Here is a 21,890-nt window from a genome sequence, read left to right on the forward strand (position 1 = left end):
ACAGATATGCGATTGGTGTTGACATGACTCTTTGACATTCACTTTTAAATGGAAAATGTTTCTTTGCAATCAAATTCGGCAACCCTCAGCACCGCTTGGCTTCTCAAATCTGTAGTTAGTAAGTTTTATGACTCCAGTTCCCAGACACCCCCCTTGGCGCTGGGGTTATGTCCTGAATCAGGAAGTTGGGTGAAGAGTTGGTGGGGAGGGGGGGAAGGGGGGGGGGGGGGGGGGTTTGCAGGGTGGTTGCAGTGGAGTTTCATCTCGGCCAAAATACCCAGAGGAGAATAACAGAAACAGTCCAGACTGAGCACAGGCACTGTTGTTCCTTGTTCCTTTCTATTGCATCATTTATTCATGACACAGGATTATACAGCATTAAATTTGCTCTGCTGTGGATTCACTCAGTATGGTGAAGCAACTCTGAACTCTACTGTTTAACTCCAAGGGCTGCATATGCTGTAGCGGAGCAACAATGACAGGGCTGAGCAATTAAACCTGTTAGAAGCACTGTCTTATCCCTGCAGTAAATGCAGTTTGCACCACATGTGCAAAAAAAACAGTGAAGAGATGCGTCCTCCGCTTACACTGTAAACATGTTCAAAGCGTGTAAGTCACCCCAACACGAAATTATTTGTGTTTGTGTGTGCAGCAGTGTGTTGTAAAAGAGAGGGAGGTTTTAAAAGAGTGAAAGAGAGAGTGAGAGAGAGAGAGCAGGCTAATATTAATAGCCTCGCTGACAGTAAGTGTTGGGTTTAGCACTCTGCGCTCAACCCGGTACAAGGGGAAGTCGGGAGGGGAAGTGAGAAAAAGACACTACATCTTGATATACTGTCCCACCACTGTATTACTGACCACATTATCCACCATGCTACTGTCTGTAGACCATTTTTAACCATGAATCAACGCGCACCTTCTCCCCGTGTCCTGCGACGGGGCAGCGCAGTGCGATAGGCAGCACTTTGGGAGATCTGCATTACTTCGGTTTTATGAGCTGGGCAATCATTTTATATGAGGAGGGGGATTTGGCTTTAGTATTGTACACTCCACGCGCTGAAGATCGCAGTGTAACAGGGCCCAATGTGGAAGAAGTGGAAATTTTACAGTGTGTTATAGATTTTTGCTGTGGGGTACAGTTTGTTACGCGTGGCAAAAATTTGTGATTATTTAGAGGAAGATGTTATTTCTGTGCATATTCGGTGGGTTTTTGTCAGAAGTTGAGCAACACTGGGCAGTTTTTTTTTTTTTTGGTTTCACTAATAGCCACATCACGTAACACTGAAAGCAGGTGCCAAATGAAATGCTGGAATAACCGCAAACTGACCAGAATAATATATTAACCAGATGTTTGCATCCGCATCGTTGGGTGACCGATTTATCTTCAGCTATTTAAGGGAAATCCTGCAGTCAGTGTGTGTGTGTGTATGCACATGCGTGTGTGTGTGTGTATTTACACAGGGTTATAGCCACTGGCGGCAGAATGGCGCTTTTCAAGCTGATCATCACTTCCCCCTTTCCCTAAAGACACTATGTGTACCAAAGTCCACTGTTCTCACATCTGTTTCACTGAGACGAATGTGTTTCTGCAGCTGAATGAACATCTGATAAGGGAGTGACTCTTGATCGGTATCACTTTTTACGATTAGTGACTGCACTTTACTGATGCTTTGCTAATTTAAAACTGGCCTGGGGTCAGTGTTGGTCAGCAGAGCATCTTCTTCGTGTGTGATTACTGCCCCCTGATGGCGAAAACAATGCTTGACCACTTGCTTGTTGGACATTTTCTATATTTAAGGTGTCATGCTGATAAAAGGCAGAGGGAAGATGTACAGTTTATGTCATGTGCAGCCCGTGAGACTACAGGATGAAGAGAGGAGACATAAAGAGGAGAGGAAGGGGGGGAAAGAGTAGAGAGAAAAAGGAGGAGGGAGACTGAGAGTTTATTATGCAGGTGGCAGATATAATTAGTTGGTCGTTGGGCAGATTTGCATGTTTTCACAAAAGGGAAGTAGCGCTGTGTATCTGTGTGTGTTTGTGTGTGCGCATGTTAAGGAGTCAGAGCAGGAGGGGAAAAAAGGGTTTCAAATGGACACAACAGTTTGTGGTTTCAGACAAATAAAAAGGCTTTTATAATGAAATGGTACTGTTGTACTGTAACATAGAAAGAAAACTGCTAGAGAAACACCCACACACACACACGTGTGTGTAGTTATATATAAACACCCGCTCACCCACACTAATTATCTTCAGTCCCATCTTTCCTGTACACCCTGCTACCAAAATGCTCCCGTGTTTTTGTGCTAATAAAGTAATTAAAGACTTTAGCTTATTGTCTCCCTCCATTCATTGCTGTTGCTATAGGGACTGTCCCAATTCAACCAGGAAGTGATGTGGTCTTGTAATGAGTGACACACAGTGTGAGACATTTTTAGTACACCAAGTCTCCCACGTAAACACCTTGAGTTAAATTTAGAACCAGCAGACACCTTGGGTCAACCTACTCTTATGTTAAACCACTAATTGGAAAGAAAGAATGAATGAATGTGGGCTCAGTGAATGATTCAGCTACATTGTGTGGTGTACAGTGTGTAGGCTCAGGCTGTGACCTGAAAACATTTAACCCTAACCTATCTGAGATGAGCGCCCTGGCCGTACTCTTTTCCCTTCTGTCATCTAGATTGTCTCCGCTTGCTTCTTCTGTTATTCTGTCACTCTCTGCACTTTTTATCTGACACATATTTAGGAGTCAGCCTGTCTGACTTGTTTATCTGCGTGCTTTCCTGTTACAGATATCAGGATGTCAAAGCCAGGAGAGGCTGAAAAAGTCGGGGCTGACTCACCATTGGAGGGCACAGGTAAGCGGCGAGGGTCTGAGAGGCAGACGGCAAACACACACCCACACGTACACGTGATTTAATGCGGAATATATATGTTAATAAAAACCAAAAAAACAAAAAGAGCGACACATGCATGACTTCGGAAATTGCAGCTGTAAGTTGATGCAGTGATGAAGATGTCATTTATCACTTTTTCCTTTGCCACCCACGCAGATTCAGAGCGGAATGGACCAGAATCAAATCATCAGGTACATGTTACTCCTGTGTATTTACCTTCATCTCCCCCCCCCCCCCCTTCATCTTTTTTCTGATTGATCCACCTAAGAAGAAGATTCAGTGTTGCACACACACTCCAGCACAGAGTCTGACATAAAAAAAAATATTTACTTGCAACATTTTGATAAAAGAGCTCCATCAAACCTGCCTTTCCTTTCTTTTTTTTATCTGTTTTCACCAAAAGTCGGTACTTCCAGACAAACTAACCATCACTTCCCCCATCGATTAGTCCCTCAGTTATTTGCAAGTAACATCGCAAGCTAACTTTTCACACAGTCAGGAATCCAGATATCCATTTTTCTTTTAGCAGAGATGGAATATGATGCATTTTGAAGTAATTTCTAAGACTGTGTCTAATTCTTCTCTTCTAGACTCAGTCAATGAAAGCCTGTCCTTTTCCTCTGTCACCAAACCTGAGCAGCACCAAGGTGAGTGTGTGCTTTTGCGTGTGTGTCCACATTACTGAACTGTGTGTGTGTGTGTGTGTGTGTGTGTGTGTGTGTGTGTGTGTCTGAGCCTGTGTTTGCGTTTGTACATCTTTTGTGTCTCAACGTCACACGCTGGGTTTTATTGACGGTACGGCTGCTTCAGCTTTGTGTTCATTTCTATGCACTGAATTACTCTTTTGTCACGCTCGATGTTGAGGTTGATAATGTGTCGACTCTCCACCCAGTCCCCAATGTAAACACGTTTGCAAAGAGCAGAGAGTATGATGGCACTCGTGTTTTTCACAAAGCCTTTTCAGTACTGAAGTAAATCTGAAATATTACTTCTCACCAAAAGGTAAAATCTTCCCTATTTGCATACCACAAGAGATATTCAAATAGGTACGCTGGAAAAGATCCCCTCTGTCTGTCTGAACATGGCTGGGTCTGGGAGGAAAGATCAACTCTTTGAGAAGGATGGGACAGGGGAAAAAAGTCTAGTGGAGTTGTATTTTATCACACAGACTGGGGACACATTTGAAGCATTCGAGGAAATTGCACGCTTTAAGACATTCAAATGATTTATCCTAGTGAGCTATGTGTCTTAAACATGGATAAATTCTTATAGTCTCATGCTCTAGAATTGAGTTAAAGTAGCACTTAATTAGTCCAATATTATCCAAAGATATTTAATATTTTCCTAACTTATGGATATCTGTGACAGGATGGCATTTGCTTGCATAGTCTCGATTGGATAATTACAAACACGTTTATATCAAATCGAGCTTTAATTCTAGCGCTGGCCCTCTAACCGTGTTTCCATTTCTGTATATGCTTTGCTGTTATGTCTTCATCTTAGAATAAGATGGAGGAGTGTGCTGACATGTCCCCAGCCCTCCCTTCCTCTCACGGCCCGACCCCCTCACAGACTGCTCTGCAACACACACAGCTCATGCTGACCGGCTCCCAGTTAGCAGGGGTAAGACTGACTTGTAGTATGCTCACACAGACACGCACTTGGCTTTTGCTTTTGCCTCGCTCGCTCCTCTGGTGGTGCTTTTTGAACACTTTGTTTCCCTCTTTTGTCACCTTTGTGCATTTCCCACTCTTGATTTCTTAATCCTCTCCTCTCCTTGCTTCTCCTCTCTTCTCTCGTCCTTTCCACCAGTTGACAGCTCTGTTGCCGGCGCAGCAGCAGCTGTTGCTGCAGCAGGCTCAAGCGCAGCTCCTGGCTGCAGCTGTGCAGCAGTCCAATGCAGCCCATGCAGCTCACGCTGCCCACGCAGCCGCCCAAGCCAATCAGCAAGCTCAGGCAGCTGCAGCAGCCAATCAGCAAGCCCAGCAGCAGCAGCAGCAGCAACAACAACAACAGCAGCAAGTGGGGCAGCAGACTCAGTCGCAGTCCCAGGGACAGAATACACAGGAGCAGAGCGCCCAAAGCGTCCCTGTCCCACCTCCTCCATCCCAGCTCACCCTCTCCCAGCCAATCCAGCTCACTGCCCAGGTACTGGCTGCCGTTAAAGCCACTTCCTGATGAGCGGCGTGATTGAGGAGCCGCTATCAATCCATGGAGCAGCTCATAATGCATGTCTACTGTAGATTTCGTGATTCACAGTTTCCACCTTGCATGAACGCACACATTTTCCTTTTCTTAACTCTGACGTGACAGAAAAAGTTTTTCCTTTCGCTTCTACGCGTTCTGTTGGTATACATTTCATATACCTCCTTTCCTGAGCTGGAGGAACCGTATATAACATACTAGCACATTTTGATGTGACTAAGCCGTCCTTCTGCTTGTAGAATTGCAAAATCTTATTGTCTGTCTGATGTATCCGTTCTCTCTCTCTCTACTGGAAAGGACATTCAGCAGCTGCTGCAGCTACAGCAGCTGGTGTTGGTCCCCGGCCACCCGCTCCCGTCTCCTGCCCAGTTCCTCCTTCCACAGGCACAGCAGAGCCAGCAAGGTGGGGAGGCCCTTTATGGCAGAATAACTTATAGATACAGTCATTTAGACACAAATTATACACAGAACTCATATTTTGCTTTTCTTCTTTAGGACTCCTATCGACACCAAATCTTATTCCGCTACCTCAGCAAAACCAAGGGAGCCTGCTCTCTGCTCCGACTAGAATGGGGCTTCAGGCACAGGTACAAGGAAACTTTGAAGCTTTAGTCAGTGGAAAAGAAAAACCCAGCCTCAGCAGCACGAGTCATTAACAAACACTTCTGTTTCTGTCTCACTCTCACTTTCACTCCTCCCGCTGCAGCGAGATAAGGGTGTGGAGGTGAGTGGTGGAGGTGTGACCACGGTGCCTTCCGTGACCTCTCACCCCGAGGACCCCAGTGACCTCGAAGAGCTGGAACAGTTTGCCCGCACTTTCAAACAAAGACGCATCAAACTAGGCTTCACACAGGTAAGTGAGACACCCCTCTACACCAACACTACATGCTTTGGGTTTTTTTGGTGAATACATTTTAATTTCTTTTGCTTTTAATCTGTCCATCAGGGAGATGTAGGCTTGGCCATGGGGAAGCTGTACGGCAATGACTTCAGCCAGACCACCATCTCCCGCTTCGAAGCCCTCAACCTGAGCTTTAAGAACATGTGCAAGCTGAAGCCACTGCTGGAGAAGTGGCTGAATGATGCAGGTGAGATCACTGCAGTCACACAAACTGGAATATCAGATTGAGATAGAGATGATTCACAGTATTTTCCAAGAACTGCAGATGCACAGAGTAGGTGTTATGACTGTTGTCAGTTGAACGTTAAGCTTGTGTGAACGTGCTGGTGAATTTGCCCTTCAGAGACCATGTCCATAGACAGCACCCTGCCCAGCCCCAGCTCCCTGTCCTCACCCTCTCTGGGCTTCGACGGCGTTCCCTCGCGCCGCAGAAAGAAGAGAACCAGCATCGAGACGAATGTACGTGTGGCCCTGGAGCGCTCTTTCATGACGGTAAGATGAGTCAACTTATTATTACAGTGACTGTCTTTTTTTCTGTATTACACAGGATTCTTTTATCTTTATCCCTTTTATGTTGGTGTTGCTCATAGGTTATACACCAAAAAAAACAAAACAACTAAATGTGGATTTTAAAATATTAAAAAAGTCACCGAAATACTTACTTAATAATACTTAATCTTGCCCCAAATGCAAGATCCACCGAGGCAGACTGATCTGACAGTAGCTGGCTTCGCCCCTCTTAAAGTGTTTTTAAGTACAAATAAAGATGTTTGTGGTTTCCTGTCACCACTGTGTATGGTTTTGTTGTTAGCCTCGCAGCACTTGTAACAAACACATTGACAAATGAAGCCTTCAGCTTCATTAGACACCTGACAGTAAAGTAATTTGTGTACACAGCCTTTTATTTTCTGTAATTTTCAGATTTTCATTCTTTGTGGTTGTGAAAATTCTTCACGTCTTGCCGTTGTTAATATTTTCCATCATGCCGCCTTCTGCAGAACCAGAAGCCTACCTCAGAGGAGATCCTGCTGATCGCCGAGCAACTCAACATGGAGAAGGAGGTGATCCGGGTCTGGTTCTGCAACCGCAGGCAAAAAGAGAAGCGCATCAACCCGAGCAGTGCCACTCCTCCTCTGCCCAACCAGCCCCCCACAGCCCCACCAGCGCACAAGCCACCCTGCTACAGCCCTCACATGGTACGCCTAGTCGAACGCATTGCAGCAACTTTCCCAAAAGTATTTTTATCGAAGTCGTCGGTAATAAACACGCCGCTGTCCTCTTTTTCCTCTCTGACAGATGTCCAGCCAGATGTCACAGGCCGTGACGAGTCTCAGCAGCACATCAGTGACCACCATGTCCTCCGTCTGCCCTCTGACTTCCAGCCTCACCTCCACCCACCCCTCTCTCAGCTTAACCCACACCCCACTCAGCTCCACTCCCTCCCCGGCAACTCCACCTCCTCCACCTATTCCTCCCCGCAGCACAGCCAGCCCGGCCACCCCCAGCCACAGCACACTCAACCTTAACACAGGGTAAGAGGCCACGAGGCCTTCACAGCAAAGCACCTCAGAGCACCTCTTACCACCGCAGCTTTCACCCAAATAAATGCAGGTTTGACGATAGTGACAGAGAGACATATGTGGCGTAGCTGTTGTTCTGTCTTTGACAGATTTGATACCTCTCTGAGTTTGACGACTGACTGCTGTGGATCCTGAACGTGGAGCGTCATCTCTGGTGCTAGCAGTGTTGGAAAATTAAAAGCAGCAATTCAGTGCAGAAAAAGAAACGTTCCAGTTTTTATTGGCAACACCCGTTTTGTGCTTGTGAAGAAAATAAACTTTGCAAACAGGAAATATAATATTTTGGACATAACTCAATTCAAAGCTGTGACAAGCACATTTAAAAAAGATTAATTCGCCTCCACTGTCAGCAGAAGTATCAGAAAATATACATCAAAAAATATGTGTAGGAAAAAAAGGGGAACTGCTGTGCTCCTTTTTAGCTCCATATCCCTCTAGACTAGCTCTGCATAATAATTCATAATAAGCCTGAATTATCTTATACCAGCTCCCTGTGCAGCTCCTCAGTTTATCTCCCTTTAGGCCAGTTTTCTTCTGATTGCCTCTCATAAACAAAATAGTTAAACAGAAAGTGAATAGGGCTGATGAGCCTGAGATGATCAGGTTAAGTGTATTGTGCTCACTGACGCTATGTTGAGTCATAAGTAGACAAAAAAGAAGGTCTTAGACTGAAAATTTAGAGCCACCTGAAGCCTAAATATTTATCTCACACGGATTACGTTTACATATACTTGTATCATTAACCCGAATACTAATTAGTCATTTAATATGAGTAATATTATAAAATGCAAAGGATTAATATTTAAAACCAATCTATGTGCGTGGTTGAACATTAACCTTACCCACCAGCAACATGAAGTCAGAGGTGAATCATCGGTTTTAATCATTTATCTTGATCTGCAGTCTGAAAACGCAACTGCATACGGCCACACATTTCCACAAACACTGCTCACAATCAATACTGCACTGCTCCACGCTCGGTTCAGCTGCAATTTGTAGTTAAATGCTTTTTACTGTACACACAAACACACAAACAGTGACTGAGCACATAAGCATTAACTGATATCCCAGCATGCCGCTGGATGCCACTGCTTCCCCTGTGCAGCAGTGCATGCTAACTCTGTGTGTGTGTGTGTGTGTGTGTGTGTGTGTGTGTGTGTGTGTGTGTGTGTGTGTGTGTGTGTGTGTGTGTGTGTGTGTGTGTGTGTGTGTGTGTGTGTGTGATTTTTGTGTTCACAGCTTATGGCGAATGGGTAAAAAGAATGGTGACGTGTCTAACTACATCACCGATTTTGCTGCAAACCTGAGGTGAATACGACTGAAGCACACACACACACACATTACACACTTTAGACAGTTCAGATGTGTTTCTTCATTATTTCATGTGAATTCTGTGTTAAGATGGATAATACTTCATTAGGTTGCTCTGTTTCTTTCTGCATTTCGAACCTCGTTTGCATTTGTGCAGCCAACAGTCAGCAAACTTCTGCTCTTTATACGTGCTGAGATGAATTTGCCTTCTGCCTGTCCTTGCCACTAAACCTGCTTTTTCCTCCCCTCCCTCACCTTTTCTCCTCTGCCTGTCTCTGTTTGTGTGTCTGCTTGCACATGTGTCGTGCTTGGTGCGTGTGCGCGCGCGTGTCACAACAGGAACACTGTGATGGGAGTTAACACAGGGATGAATCAAGCCCTCCTCGGTAACAATCCCCTGGCCACTATCCAAGGTGTGTGTGTGTGTGTGTGTGTGTGTGTGTGTGTGTGTGTGTGTGTGTGTGTGTGTGTGTGTGTGTGTGAGAGAGAGAGAGAGAGAGAGAGAGAGAGACATTGAAAGGAAAATAGGAGAGAGAATAACAAAAAAGAGGTACAAAGCCTGCCTTCAGCCCCTCTCATAAACAGAATATAATTAAAAGGTCAAAGCTGAGGTGGAGGTGAGGTGGTGTGCAGTATTATTTCATTTCTTGAGCAGTCTCAGTGTCAGAGAATACATAAAAAAAACCCATCTTCAGCAGAAAGGCGGTGCATCTTCCTCCTCTAAAACTGTTAGAGAAGTCGTCCTCTCAAACACACCTACACACATAAATGTTAAAACTCAAATGCACACTCTTCAGGACCCCTACATAAACCTTCCTACACTCAAGAACAAGACAAAAATAGCCACAAAAAAACTTTTGTGTCCCACAAGAGTGACCAGGGAAGAGTCCCAGCTAACGTCAGTTTAGCAGAGCTAGTTTTTAACCTCGCTTTGTGGGGTGACAGCGTGAAGGGGGAGGGAGCTGCAGTAAAAAGAGAAGTGTGAGGATGAGTAATACAGTTAATACATGGTGGGTGAATCAGGTCGCACACGCTGATTACCGACTGGAGACACGGATGAATGGGCAAACAAGTGTGTTCATCCACAGTTGAGAGAGCTGCAGAGAAGAGGAATAAACTTATTTGTCATACATTATCATCTACATGCATGAACCCATCCCATCAAGTGTCTGTGTGTAAGTGACGGTGGTGGTTTACGTTAATGTGTGGGCTTGTCTCTGTCTTCGTGCTGTCTCACGCATCCTTTTCATCTTTTTATCTAATCATCAAAAATATGTTGAGAGTTTGAGGGAAAACCTCAGAAGAAATCTTTTCGAGGCAGTCTGTTTGGGAAGTTCGTCATAAGTCATCTTTCAGTTTAGGTGAAGTTCTTTTTATATCGGTAATTCAAATAGCAGGCAGAGGACTTATGGATTGTTGTCAGAGTATCTAAAGTCAACAGGGGATTTTAATCTTAAAACATCACTGAAAACCAAACGTTATCACCGAAAAGCAAAAAAACCACCATAATTGTTCTTAACAGGCTGTAAATCAGTCAACACATAAGACATTCTCCACTTTAGAGCTGTCTGGTAGCCAAATACTTCTGTTAAAGTGCCCATATTATACTTTTAGTCTTCCTCTTTCCTTTAAAGGGGGCCTATTATGTTTATTTCCCCTTGCTTTTATTCTCGGACTCCACTTGAGTAGCTTTGCATAATTTACAGTTAAAAATAATCAGCATAAATGTACCTTATTTTGGGCCTCAGTGCAGCCCTACTGTTCACCCACCGTCTTGGAAAAAGCGGTTTTATTACCTCTCCCTTTAAGGCCACACATTTCTCTTGGAGCGTTTGCGGTAAACAACACAGAGCCAAGATAATATTAAATATAACTGCTTTCGATGATCATACAGAGCCAACGGTAGAAATAAACCTTCTTATCAATGTTCCAAATAAATATATTTCTAAAGGTGCTATTGGCATGAAATTCTCACCAGATGTCAGTAACAACCCATCCAGTCCACACATGCAAAACAAAAAACACAGATGTCCATAAGTTATGTGTAGTGATGGTAAATGACACAGGGTAACAGTATTACTGAAATGTATTTAATACTTTGTACAAAAGGCTTTATTGGCAATGACAGCCTAAAAACGCCTCATGTATGGAGAAACTAGCTGCGTGCGTTGCTCAGGTGTGATTTTGGCCCGTTCTTCCACACAAACAGTCTCTGAGCTTTAGTCATTTCATAGATTTTCAGTGGCTTTCAGATGATTGGTCTCCATGTTATTCAGCAAACCCTAAATGATCTTCAGCATGCTTTTTCTTCAGCAATGAAGTCCTGTGTGGCACCTGCTGATTCAAGGTCCTTGGCTCTTGGATAACTCTTCTGATAATTCTTTTCACTCCAAAAGATGCTCGCAGGTAGCTTGAGTAGATTAGAATTTCTTCTGTAATGCCATCACTATGTCTGCAACAATAAAGTTGCGAAGGGCTTGAAGGCGCTCATTAGTTTTACCCATCATGAGATGTTTATTGTACGAGATCTTTTTATAGGCCACCAGCTGGGACTAAACTAGATTACTTTCTAATTACAGATGGATTTTAGTTGGTTAGATGGGTTGTTAGTGACATCTGGTGATAATTTCATGTCAGCAGCACCTTTAGAAATGTATTTACATAGAACATTGACAGAATGTAGAATAGATAGATAGATCTAGCATATGAGACACGGTGACTTGATTTTACTTTCTCGCTCAGCTGCTTCTGCAACTCTAAAATGTTTCATATGCAGGGGCGAAGAACTGAACTTTTATTACTTACTCCATTACCTTTTTTGAAACCACAATAGAAGAAGATGGCAGTGAGACCTGCTATGATGTACAGAGACGGTGACACAAAAAAAACAGGAGGCAGAGCTGAAGATACTCAGATATTTATTGGGAGTGATGGAGATGTAGTCCGAGAGGCAAGGCTGAGATGGTTTGCAGAGGAGGGATAGTGAATATATTTGAAAAGGGATGTTGGAGATGGAGCTGCCAGGTAGGAGAAAAAAGGGAAGACCACAGAGAAGTATGAATGTAATGAAGGCGGAGATGCAGAGGGCTGGTGTGACAGAGGAGGATGCTAATGACAGGATGAGGTTGGGGCAGATGATCCACTGTGGCGACCCCTAATGGAAAGAAGAAGATGATGCTACAGCAATAGACAAATCACAATATAATTACTAACAGGGCTAATGCTACAGTCTTTCTGCTTCTCTTTTACTCTTTACTGCATAACTCTAGGAGAAGGCCGTATTTACAAATGTTTCTTTTCCCAAAGAACAAACATTAGAAGTTGTACAGGCAGTTAATGCTTCCATCGAAGCTGCAGGTTTTGCCACAGTGTCGTGAAATTAATACATTTGTTTGGCATCCAAGCCCAGCCTCAGGGGGTCACCTGCTAGTTCACTTCTCCTTGTCCTACTCCTACAATCCCAAGCACAGATAAATGGGAGAGTTGAGTCAGGAAGGGCTTCGGATCTGTGCCCGATCAACTAAGTGGGTCCCTCTGCTGTGGTGACCCACTGGGAATAAAGGAGCAATCAAAAAAGCATCCTTGGTTTTGCTGTATAGTACACAATCGACCGCAGATCTTTGGTTTTGTTTTTGTGTGAGGTCTATTAGACAGCTATGCTATTTATGTACGTAACCAACGCTGCTTCACTGTCGACAGAGCAGGGTGAAAATAGGCAGCATGAAATTATAAAAGCATGCAAACCTATTTCAGTAAATCCGCAAAATAAAATAAGCCTGCAGATGTGCGTAAAATGAGCACTTTAAAAAAAAAAGTGTTCCTTATGCTAAACAGTCATAAACATGAGTGTAATTAAAATTCAGCTCTCTATCTTTGGCACAGTCTGTGCATGAAACAGCCAATCACAGATCTCCGATCAGCTAAACTGATGCAAACCTGATCCCCTAAGATTAGCTCGCTGAAGATATTTCACAATGTTCGATTATTTTTAACAAGCTGTTACATCTCGCGCCAGTGTGTTGAAATGGGGACTGACATTAGGTTTTTTTGAAAAGAACAATTTCCCACTTTTTTCTAACACAGGGTGGGATCTGTGCTGCAGGAAGTCATTTAGTTCAGCAGTGGAAGGTGAAGAAGCCTGAGAGAAGGACCACTGTTACTAAACTAAAGATGATGAATCCCCAAAAGAAATAAGAAAAAAAGACAAATACTAAAAGCCAAAACTTAATATAGTATTGATTTTATATTCTGATATACTGTGAAAGTGTCCTCTGGCCACGGTGGGCAATTTTATTAACCTTTTTTCTCTCTCTGCCTCAGCCCTAGCAGCCAGTGGTGGCCACCTACCTCTTTCCACTCTTGAGGGTGGGAGCAAGGTGATGCTGGGGGCATCCGGGGGTCAAGGTGGGGGCATCCCCTCCTCCCTCTTCCTCAACCACCCCGCCCTCCTCCACATTGGCCAGAATCCCAACGCCGGACTGGTCAGCACCACCGTAGCCAAAGTCTCCCAGTCCTCGCCCTTCCCCTCGGCCAGCAGCATCAGCCCCACACCCTGCTCCCCCTCTCCCTGCTCCAGCCCCGCCTCTTCCTGCTCCTCCAGCGAAATGGCACACAGCCCGCCCTCTCTGGGCGGGGCCAAGATCGAGTGACCCCCTCCAAGGGCCAATCAGAGAGGAGGAGGAAGGAGGATACTATAACCTCGCCTTTCACACCAAAGCTATCTCTTTCTCTCTCTTGTGCTCTTCTTTCGTTATTTTTCTTTTCCTCAATGGCTCTCTCTCTCCTTCTCTCCCAGTCTTTCGATGCCAAAAATACACAGAATGAAAGAGGAGAGATGGAGGGAAAGAGGTGAAAGAGGGGAGAAGGGAGAGAAAGGAGAAGATTGAAACCAAAAATCTTTATCTATCCAAAAAAAAACAAACAAAGATGGAAAGGAGGCAACGTGGGACCTTTTTGTCAAGAACACGTGATGTCGACACGGCACCTCTCCACTCTTTCTCTTTGAAGGAAAGCAAACCGATGACTCTTTAACAAAGAGATGGTAGAGGTGCTCGTCGAAGTGCATAAACCAAAAATGACAAAAGAAAAACTTTACTATATGACAAAGGAATGGCGCAAGGACAAAAAAAATGAAGAAGAGGAGGACTTTGCTTTCTTTTTTTTATTGTTGTTATTATTAATAAGAAAAGCTGCGGGTCTGAAGGAAGAGGAGTGGGGTGGATACGTTTAAACCAAAAATTTACCTGAGGAGGAGGCGGAGGAGGAATACACAATGACAAAAAACAAAAAAAATCCCAAAAAATCGACAACCATACCAAAATCACAAATACCAAAAACCAAAAATACGGAGAGAAAAGCTTTATTCAAAGGACGTGTAAATACTGAAGCTATCCAGGACCAGGACTCTACTGCTACTTTCACACAACATACATACACACGCACACATGCACACACACGCCCATCCATTCTGCATCGACTCATCATGTCTGCGTCTGCTCATGTGTTTCCTATAGGTTTGCATGTTGGATTACTTTGAATGATTTTCTAACATCTGCTGTGTAAAAGCTCATATACGATTGTATGATATGTTTCTCAGCCCTGCTCTATCTTCATGTGTGTTTAAGTCTCTTTACCTACCTCTGGTCGCAAGAGCATAGGATAGTTTGACTTTAACTTCATAGCAGGCCTGACATGTTTTACACTTTGAGAAGATTTTTTTCTTTTCTTTTTTTTTTTTTTTGTTAACTATTTATTAGTGCCATTATGAACGGTTTAGCTGGTATTTATTTTGTATGCTGTTGTAGTGTTAGCTTTGGAGTGTGAGTCATTGTCATCGTCATCTTCAGGGTTTCCGCCAGAACAGAGAACAAAAAGCTGTCGGGTCCAGCTGGGGATTTAAGGTGGCACTCGGTTAAAGGTGGCGCTCAATGGCTCCTCGCCCGCCGTCATGCACGGCCTACTGGCAGGACAGCAGGACTGTGTAGGTGCGGCTTTTGCTATTTCTGTGCCGATGGTGAGAAAACGGGAGAAAGGGAGGCACAGTGCGTTTCTCTCTCCTCTTAACATGAAGATAAAATAATGTAGGCTATACCAGCAGGAGAGCGCGGTTAACCTTGTTTACATAACCCCCCCAAAAAAGATCCCAGCCAACAGCTTTAGTCTTTAAATAAGTAAAGTAAAAACTTGCCCCTCAGTTTGGACCCAGAGATCCCGTGAGGGGCTTGCAATACGCTGACGGAAACCCTGATCTTGATCTTCATCGTGGACGTGTCTGTCTTCATGGCATCTTGTTTTTAATGTGAACCTTCTCTGCAGGAACATACGTTACAGTGATAATAAAACGCTCATCTCAGCCCTCACCAAGTGCCAATAGTTCAAAGATAAAGAGTTGGCACATTTCAAGGAGTGAATGAATTTTTTTATTTTATTTTTTCTTATCAAGACCTAAACATTTTCTGTTGTGCTTAATCAGACCCGTTCTTTGCTCGGTCTTAAAGATAACCCATTATCGGTGACTCCACGGCTTAAATGAACACGCCCTGCTAAACTTCACACTCTGAAAATGATGTTTGTAAAGAGTGGTGACCGTTTGGAAAGTATGAAATGGGGCTGTGATTGGAGATTTGCAGGAATCACCGTTTGAGATTGAAGGCTAAACAAGTCAATAAAGCCAAGTTTAGTCACAGCTGGCTCTCGTTCCTGCCTCGTCAATCAGCGTAGACGTCCTGACACCTGTATGTCTAGACATGTTTACTGATATTTGTCTGTTTCCATCATCACCCCATCAATCATTTCATTTTCCACCTCAGACTGCCATTAATTCTCAAATGGAAACCAAAGCATTTTTTCAAGGCTGGGCTTTTCTATAAGAGCCGCAGCCAAGACACATGAACACAATACAGAGACAGAGGTGGAGATGAGGGGGGCGGGGGGAGCTGAGAACAGGAGGGTAACACTGGAAGAAGCCCCCACTCCCCTCTGCTGTAATCCCCTCCACCCGGCCCGTCCAAGAAACCCAACTCGGGAAGGGGGGGTTTCTTTATTTATACGGGACTGATCCTTTACTACAACAAAGAAGGGTATGCTGGGACACGCTGTAGTGAGCAGGGAGCAGGTGTCACATGTTTTTTGTTGTTTTTGCTTTTTTTTTTTTTTTTAAAGAGGATACCAAAAATAAACCCAAACCAAATAAAAACCAAACAAACCCAAAACCCAAGGAGCGACAGAAGCAAACCAAAAAGAACCCAAACCAAATGTGGCTGGAGGGAGGAGGACGGGAGGAGGACACGGTGCAGGAGATGAAACAAACGAAGCATCGCTGTGTGTCTGTCTGTAAGCGTCAGGGCTGCAGTGCCAGCCTGTCTGAAACTGTGTAGCATGGATGGAGGCGACTTAGAGGAGCAACAGACGGCTCCTCCCCTCCTCTGCCCCCCCCTCTCCAGCTCAGCTCTCTGGTCCTGGATGGAGCTAAACGCAAATGACCTCACTGAACTGAAATCTTATTTAAAAGGAAAAAAAAATCTGTTTTTATTTTTCTGTTGGTTGGTTCCGATTGTTTTATCTTTGCTGTGTCTCTTGATGCCGTTTTATGTACTGTACTTTAGTGCTTATTATTACTTATTTGGGATAACGTACTCGCTTACTTACTACAAGAGCTATTTTTTTTGTAGTCGTGCTAGAGATTTTTATCAGGTGGTTGGAAAAAAATACTGTGAAAATTTAGCTTCCAGATTTTTATTAGATAAAGAAACGGACTGTCTCGGCAGAAAAAAAAACTGAAGACGAACACAATAAGCCAAAAACGAAAAGAGTTGAATAGCAAACCTTAAAAAATTTTTAAAAATGCCAAACCAAATGAACCAAACCAAAAACACAAAGTGGGCAGGGACAGATACCGCCTTTTCTGCACAAGGGTGGAGAAATGTGTTGGTCTCAGTTAGTCTGAGTGTGTTTTTCTGTATTTAAGCGGTGAGAAAAATAAAAGGTTAGCAGTGATCTCTTGTCACTAATCCCGAAACCCAAAGACAGCAGCGTGAAACGCGCTCACAGATACAGAACAACACACACAGCGAAGGCCTCGGTTAAGGTGATGTGTTGCAAGTTGGACGCAAACGTATCCAAAGAATATTTGGTTTGATGCGCACCGGAAAAAGACAGTCGACACACGAGAATCGTTTCACAAACCAAGCTTTAGATGTGGGGAGAAGGGGCGTGGTCGCACCTTAAAGGTGAATCCTTTCCTCCACGTTGACTCTTAGACGGAATGTACCTGTTAGTGCTTCTATAGATTTTGTAGAAAAAAAAGATCTATGTTCTACTGCTTACTTATCGCTAATGTATTAAAAAGAAAAAATGCTTACAAAAAAGACTTTGAGAAAAAAAAAGATCCTTAAAAAACATTGATGATAATAACTTGATTTTAGACCAAAAATTTAAACTATCTCTCTTTGGATTTTTCTTTCTCCTTGTTAATCATGATTTAGACTTTTGATTGTACTATTTATTCAGGGTAGAGTTGGTTTGTTTGCTTGTCTTTATCTTTGCTATTTATTTGGTAATTTATTCCTATAGTTGTTTTTTCATTTTCCTATTTTGGGGATGTATTTGTCATGTTTTTCTTTTCAACACCCTTCTGAGGTTCTTTCTTCTGTCTTCAAACCAAATAATACCAGAAATGCAAACGCAGGTTCTGTTAGGGGGGGGTTATATGAAGATATTCCCTTCCTTTCCTCATCGAGACGACTTTCCTCTTAAAGGGGAAGGGAAGCACGCAGCGGTGAGAGGTAGCACTGTGCGGACCGACGCTTCATGATTTGCAGGGGCGCAGGTTTTGTGGACGTACTTTGTGTCTGGGTGTAATTAAAAGAAAAAGTCGGTCTAAAATCCAGCGTCGGTGCAGGGAAAGGATAAATATGATTTGTAGCATGAAGTGTTCTTTGAGGCACAATGCTGCCTCTGTTCTCTATCTTTTCTCCACAGGGAGAACACACAAAGCTTTACAGCTACACAACCAAAAACACAAAAGAAGAAGATCAACTAGGGCCAAGGCTTCGCTGTTTTTTACATGATAGAGAGGAAAGAAGGAGGCAAAGGAGAAAGAGGGTGATTTTGAATTCCCAGCTGTAAATTGCCTTCTAACGTCTCACTTTGTCTCCGTTTCTGTTTTTTCTTTCCGTTTCCACTTTTTGTGTAAGGTGCTTTTGCCTTCTTTTTAAATTTCCTCCATCCACTGTAGGATGTAAAAGAGAGATAGTTCATCATATACCTCATATTCTTTGATGATAAACCAAATAGATGAATGCTTTAAATCGCAGGGCTCCAGTGGGTATTGGGGTATGGGGACGTGTGGACTGTGTGCTTGTACTGACTGGAAGCGGCATGGTGAGGTCAAAGGTCATTATTCTTTATGGACAAAAGGTTTGGGAACAATTTGGGAGGGGACCAAATCCTTGGATGGATTGTAGTTTTGGTGCAGTTTAGGGTTAAAAGGCCCCACTGGTTTACGCTCCAGTCTACACACACACACACACACACACACACACACACACACACATACACACACACACACACACACACGCCTTGTCCCCCTGAAAACCACCCCCGCTGTCTGTGTTGAGCTTTGAACACAGCCCTCTCCTCACATCCTACCCTCACTGCTGCCTCCCTGTCAAACATGCACTATGGGCTTAAAGCTGCTCTTCTGACATCAAATCTGGATCTGTTATAGACTTTATAAAGCTTCCAGGTTTGTGCCTCGGAGCAACTTTAGCCCTCTTTCGCCTTTGGGTCTTTATTGCCCAATCTGATCAGTCCACGTGCATCAGGAGGCGCCGTAGGGCAGGTAGCCACGGGGACGGCTGAACCCGAGCTTGCTAGGTGACGCATCCAAACACGTTTCACAACTCTGTGTGTGTACGTGTGTGTTTATGTGTATGTGTGTTGAGAAAGTGGAAGTTGGAGGGAGAGATGTACACATGATCAAAACATCTGGATTCTTCCTGAGAGTTCAGATGTTTCATCTTTTTTTCCCTACTCTCTGTCTCTCTCGAACCTCGGGGTTTGAGGGACCGGGTGCAAAGTGCAGGTCTCTGTGGCAGGGATACCCCCTTAGCGAATGATACCAAAGTCAATGCCCTGCCATGTGACCCAGCGCGATGTTCACGCTCCCAAAAATCCTGACGTTGCAATAACTGTCAGGCATTCTCCTCCATAAAATCTTTACAGAAGTTGTTCTTTGTTTTTAAACACAGTTGCACACTGGAGGGATGAAATGTTCGCTTTCTTGCAGAATGTTAGATAAGGTTACAGTAGCATATAAAGCCAATGCGGCCATGGTGATGCCAAAGATTGTCTTGTAAAGTTCAGCTGTGAAGCCTCAAGTTTCATATTTTGGTTGTCGCCTTCTTTTAATCAAAAACAAGCCGTCACATTGGCAGAAATGGAAACTGAGGGTGGCTGCATCCTCGGATAGTAGCAACTGTCAGTCACACTAAATCCTCTTGACTTATTTCTTGCAAATGGAAGAGTCTCCTCCTGCTGGCCATTAGAAAGAATGCAGGTCTAAGGCACTCCCCCCCCCCTCCCCCTCCCTTCTGGCTTGACTTTTCAGACCCATCTTTATATACAGTCTTTAACATTTTAACCACTGAGCTTAAGAGGTGTGGGTTGGTGTTTTGTTTTTTTTAACCTGTGGATTGTAGAGGTGTTGAACTGAATCTTTTCTCAGTCACGCATCCCACAGTGGAGACTAGAAGTGCTGTTGTCAGATCAGCCTTTGTACACGGTAGATCAAACTGGCTAAAAAAAAAGCCACACATGAACAGGTTTAGATTTTGCACCAACCTGAAAATAGCTGATTGAATTTAATGCAAATGTTAACGCTTCTGCTCTCTGCTGGATGTACCAAAGTGCATTTAAACTGTAGTGCTTCACTTAGAGTGAAGCTTTGATGACTGACTGCCAATGCAGTGAGCCAGCATGTGACTGAGGGTAAAGTTGAGAGGATGGTGGTTTATGTCGGTGTGACTTTTCTGTTCATGTTTCTCAACACCAGCTCTCCTTGTGGATGTTAGGAAGGAACCTTGTTGCACGCACCCGTAAAGTATTACTAAGGCTCCCTATAGCACCATGAGTTATTACATCCTGGAACTTAGAAGAAAGTGAATGCTGCTTCCTTTCTTTATGCTACACCAGTCTACCGACAACCCTGGACTGTAGCTTCAGATCTACCCTACAGTCACGATCATCTTATCTAACAATCAGCAAGAAAGCGAATGAGCCCATTTCCCATCTAAAACGTCTGACTATTCTTTCAAAATGTGAGAAAGTAGTCAAATTTTGTCGCTGCGCACGAAGCCATGAGAGATGTAACTGCTGAAGAGTGAGAGACACAGCAAGCTGAGCAAAAGAAAGCTCGTCTTCCTCTGCCCACTCTCATCCACACAGACACGCTCTTCCGCTCCTTCATCCATCCCTTCTCTCTCTCCCTCTTCCACAATGCAGCTTTAATCCAAAGGTTCTCCTGCAACACAGCAAAGCAAGTCAGATGTTAAAGAATAAAACCAAAGAGCTCTAACTTGACCTTCTCTTCTACACAAAGCTTCTCCGCTCCATCCTTCACCTCTCTCTCCCTCGATCTCCATCCCACCCTTTCTGTCGTCTCCCCTCTGAATCCTTATGTCACCTAGCGAGCTGGTCTGAAGCATTAACCTCAGCTATCCAAAGGGATATAATAATAATGATAATAATTAAGATGATGATGATGATGATGATGATGATGAAATGTATATTTTTAAGTATTTGTCATTGGAAAAATAATCTTAAGCTTCTCATAATTATGATGATCACGGTGATGACGACGATGATGACGATGATAATGAAGTTTCTCTTGGTATCTTTGTAGCTGTTCTGATCCTTCTTAAGTTTGTGTCCTTTCTGCTTGTGCTGCCAGAGTACTGCTTTAACTACCATCACCTCCCTCCCTCCCTCTGCACCCACCTACCCCTGCTTTTCATTTGCTTCACCCCGATGTTTGGTCCTAACATCTACCTGTATGACCTTTACCCCTGGATGTTTGTCTACACCTGTGTGTGCGTGTGTGTGTGCAAAAGAGAGAGCGGGAGAAAGAGCGAGCTGTAAAACTCTGACGAGGGGAAGTTTGAGATTTTTTTTGCTGGAAGCGGTCGGTGGGCCGACCTAGTCTGTTGAATCTACCTGTGGGTGTGTCTGTGTGTTTGTTTGTCTGTGTGTGTATGTGTGTGACTGGGTGGGATTTGGGTCGTTGGAAAGTGGGATGGGTGTGGCAGACAAAAAGATTGTTCTTTGGAGAATAACGAACTCCAACACATGACCTGTTATGTCAACTGTAACGTGCTGTTTGCCAACTTCCCAGTACATGTAGCTTTAATTCCCCCTGCCACAATAGTCCGTGTGTGTGTCTGAGTGTGTGTGTGTTACTGTGGGTAGGGCTGCGTGACTGTCACTCCTCCCCCTTTTGTGTCTTCCATCCTGTGAGCAGCCCCCCTCCCCTTCTGTCTGCCCCCCTTTATTCTCCCTTGTGGTAGCAAGTTAGCCTTTTACTGTATTTATCTTGAAAACCAAAAAAAAAGGAAGAAAAATAACTGCTTGTTCATTGTACAGTGTTGTTCATTTTAAGTCATTTTTGTAACTGAAAGTGTTTCATTTATCCAAATAAAACAGGAGACAAAAACTGTACAGACGATCCCCGGCTGCCTCTCGTCTGTTCTTCTTTCTGTGTTGAACCACAGGTTTCACTTGGTTTGGTGAAACCTCATCACCGAAACAGGAACTGTACCTCAGCTTGTCATGCTGGGATTTATCCAGAGGAGGGCACTGTTAGATTTGATATCTCTCCTAACAGGGGCCCGTTTACCATCCTCAGCTGATGAGCTGACCTCCTCCAGTATGGAGGACAACATGTGCCAAACATAAAATCAGTGAATACTTTAAATAGCTGTATGAATTAATCAGTTTTCCTAA

General features: G+C 43.9%; 1 protein-coding gene across 3 annotated transcripts in view; it reads left to right on the forward strand.

Annotated features, from left to right (window-relative positions):
• The window catches only part of pou2f2b (POU class 2 homeobox 2b), a 76,550-nt gene extending 54,968 nt beyond the window's left edge, over positions 1 to 21,582 (forward strand). For all 3 annotated transcript variants that reach the window (XM_085423340.1, XM_085423341.1, XM_085423342.1), the window contains 15 exons: positions 2,790 to 2,855; positions 3,051 to 3,085; positions 3,485 to 3,541; positions 4,398 to 4,517; positions 4,707 to 5,042; positions 5,397 to 5,502; positions 5,595 to 5,686; positions 5,806 to 5,952; positions 6,046 to 6,187; positions 6,344 to 6,492; positions 6,999 to 7,196; positions 7,297 to 7,532; positions 8,820 to 8,888; positions 9,231 to 9,304; positions 13,212 to 21,582. In XM_085423340.1, coding sequence (XP_085279466.1) covers positions 2,790 to 2,855; positions 3,051 to 3,085; positions 3,485 to 3,541; positions 4,398 to 4,517; positions 4,707 to 5,042; positions 5,397 to 5,502; positions 5,595 to 5,686; positions 5,806 to 5,952; positions 6,046 to 6,187; positions 6,344 to 6,492; positions 6,999 to 7,196; positions 7,297 to 7,532; positions 8,820 to 8,888; positions 9,231 to 9,304; positions 13,212 to 13,540 — 2,156 coding nt within the window. In that variant the 3' untranslated portion in view covers positions 13,541 to 21,582. The remainder of the gene's footprint in view (positions 1 to 2,789; positions 2,856 to 3,050; positions 3,086 to 3,484; positions 3,542 to 4,397; positions 4,518 to 4,706; positions 5,043 to 5,396; positions 5,503 to 5,594; positions 5,687 to 5,805; positions 5,953 to 6,045; positions 6,188 to 6,343; positions 6,493 to 6,998; positions 7,197 to 7,296; positions 7,533 to 8,819; positions 8,889 to 9,230; positions 9,305 to 13,211) is intronic.
• Positions 21,583 to 21,890: the final 308 nt, after the last annotated feature.

This window comes from Rhamphochromis longiceps, linkage group LG11, assembly GCF_057381845.1.
Source record: "Rhamphochromis longiceps isolate RC_006_pf linkage group LG11, R_longiceps_female_GT1.1, whole genome shotgun sequence".
Lineage (NCBI taxonomy): Eukaryota > Metazoa > Chordata > Actinopteri > Cichliformes > Cichlidae > Rhamphochromis > Rhamphochromis longiceps.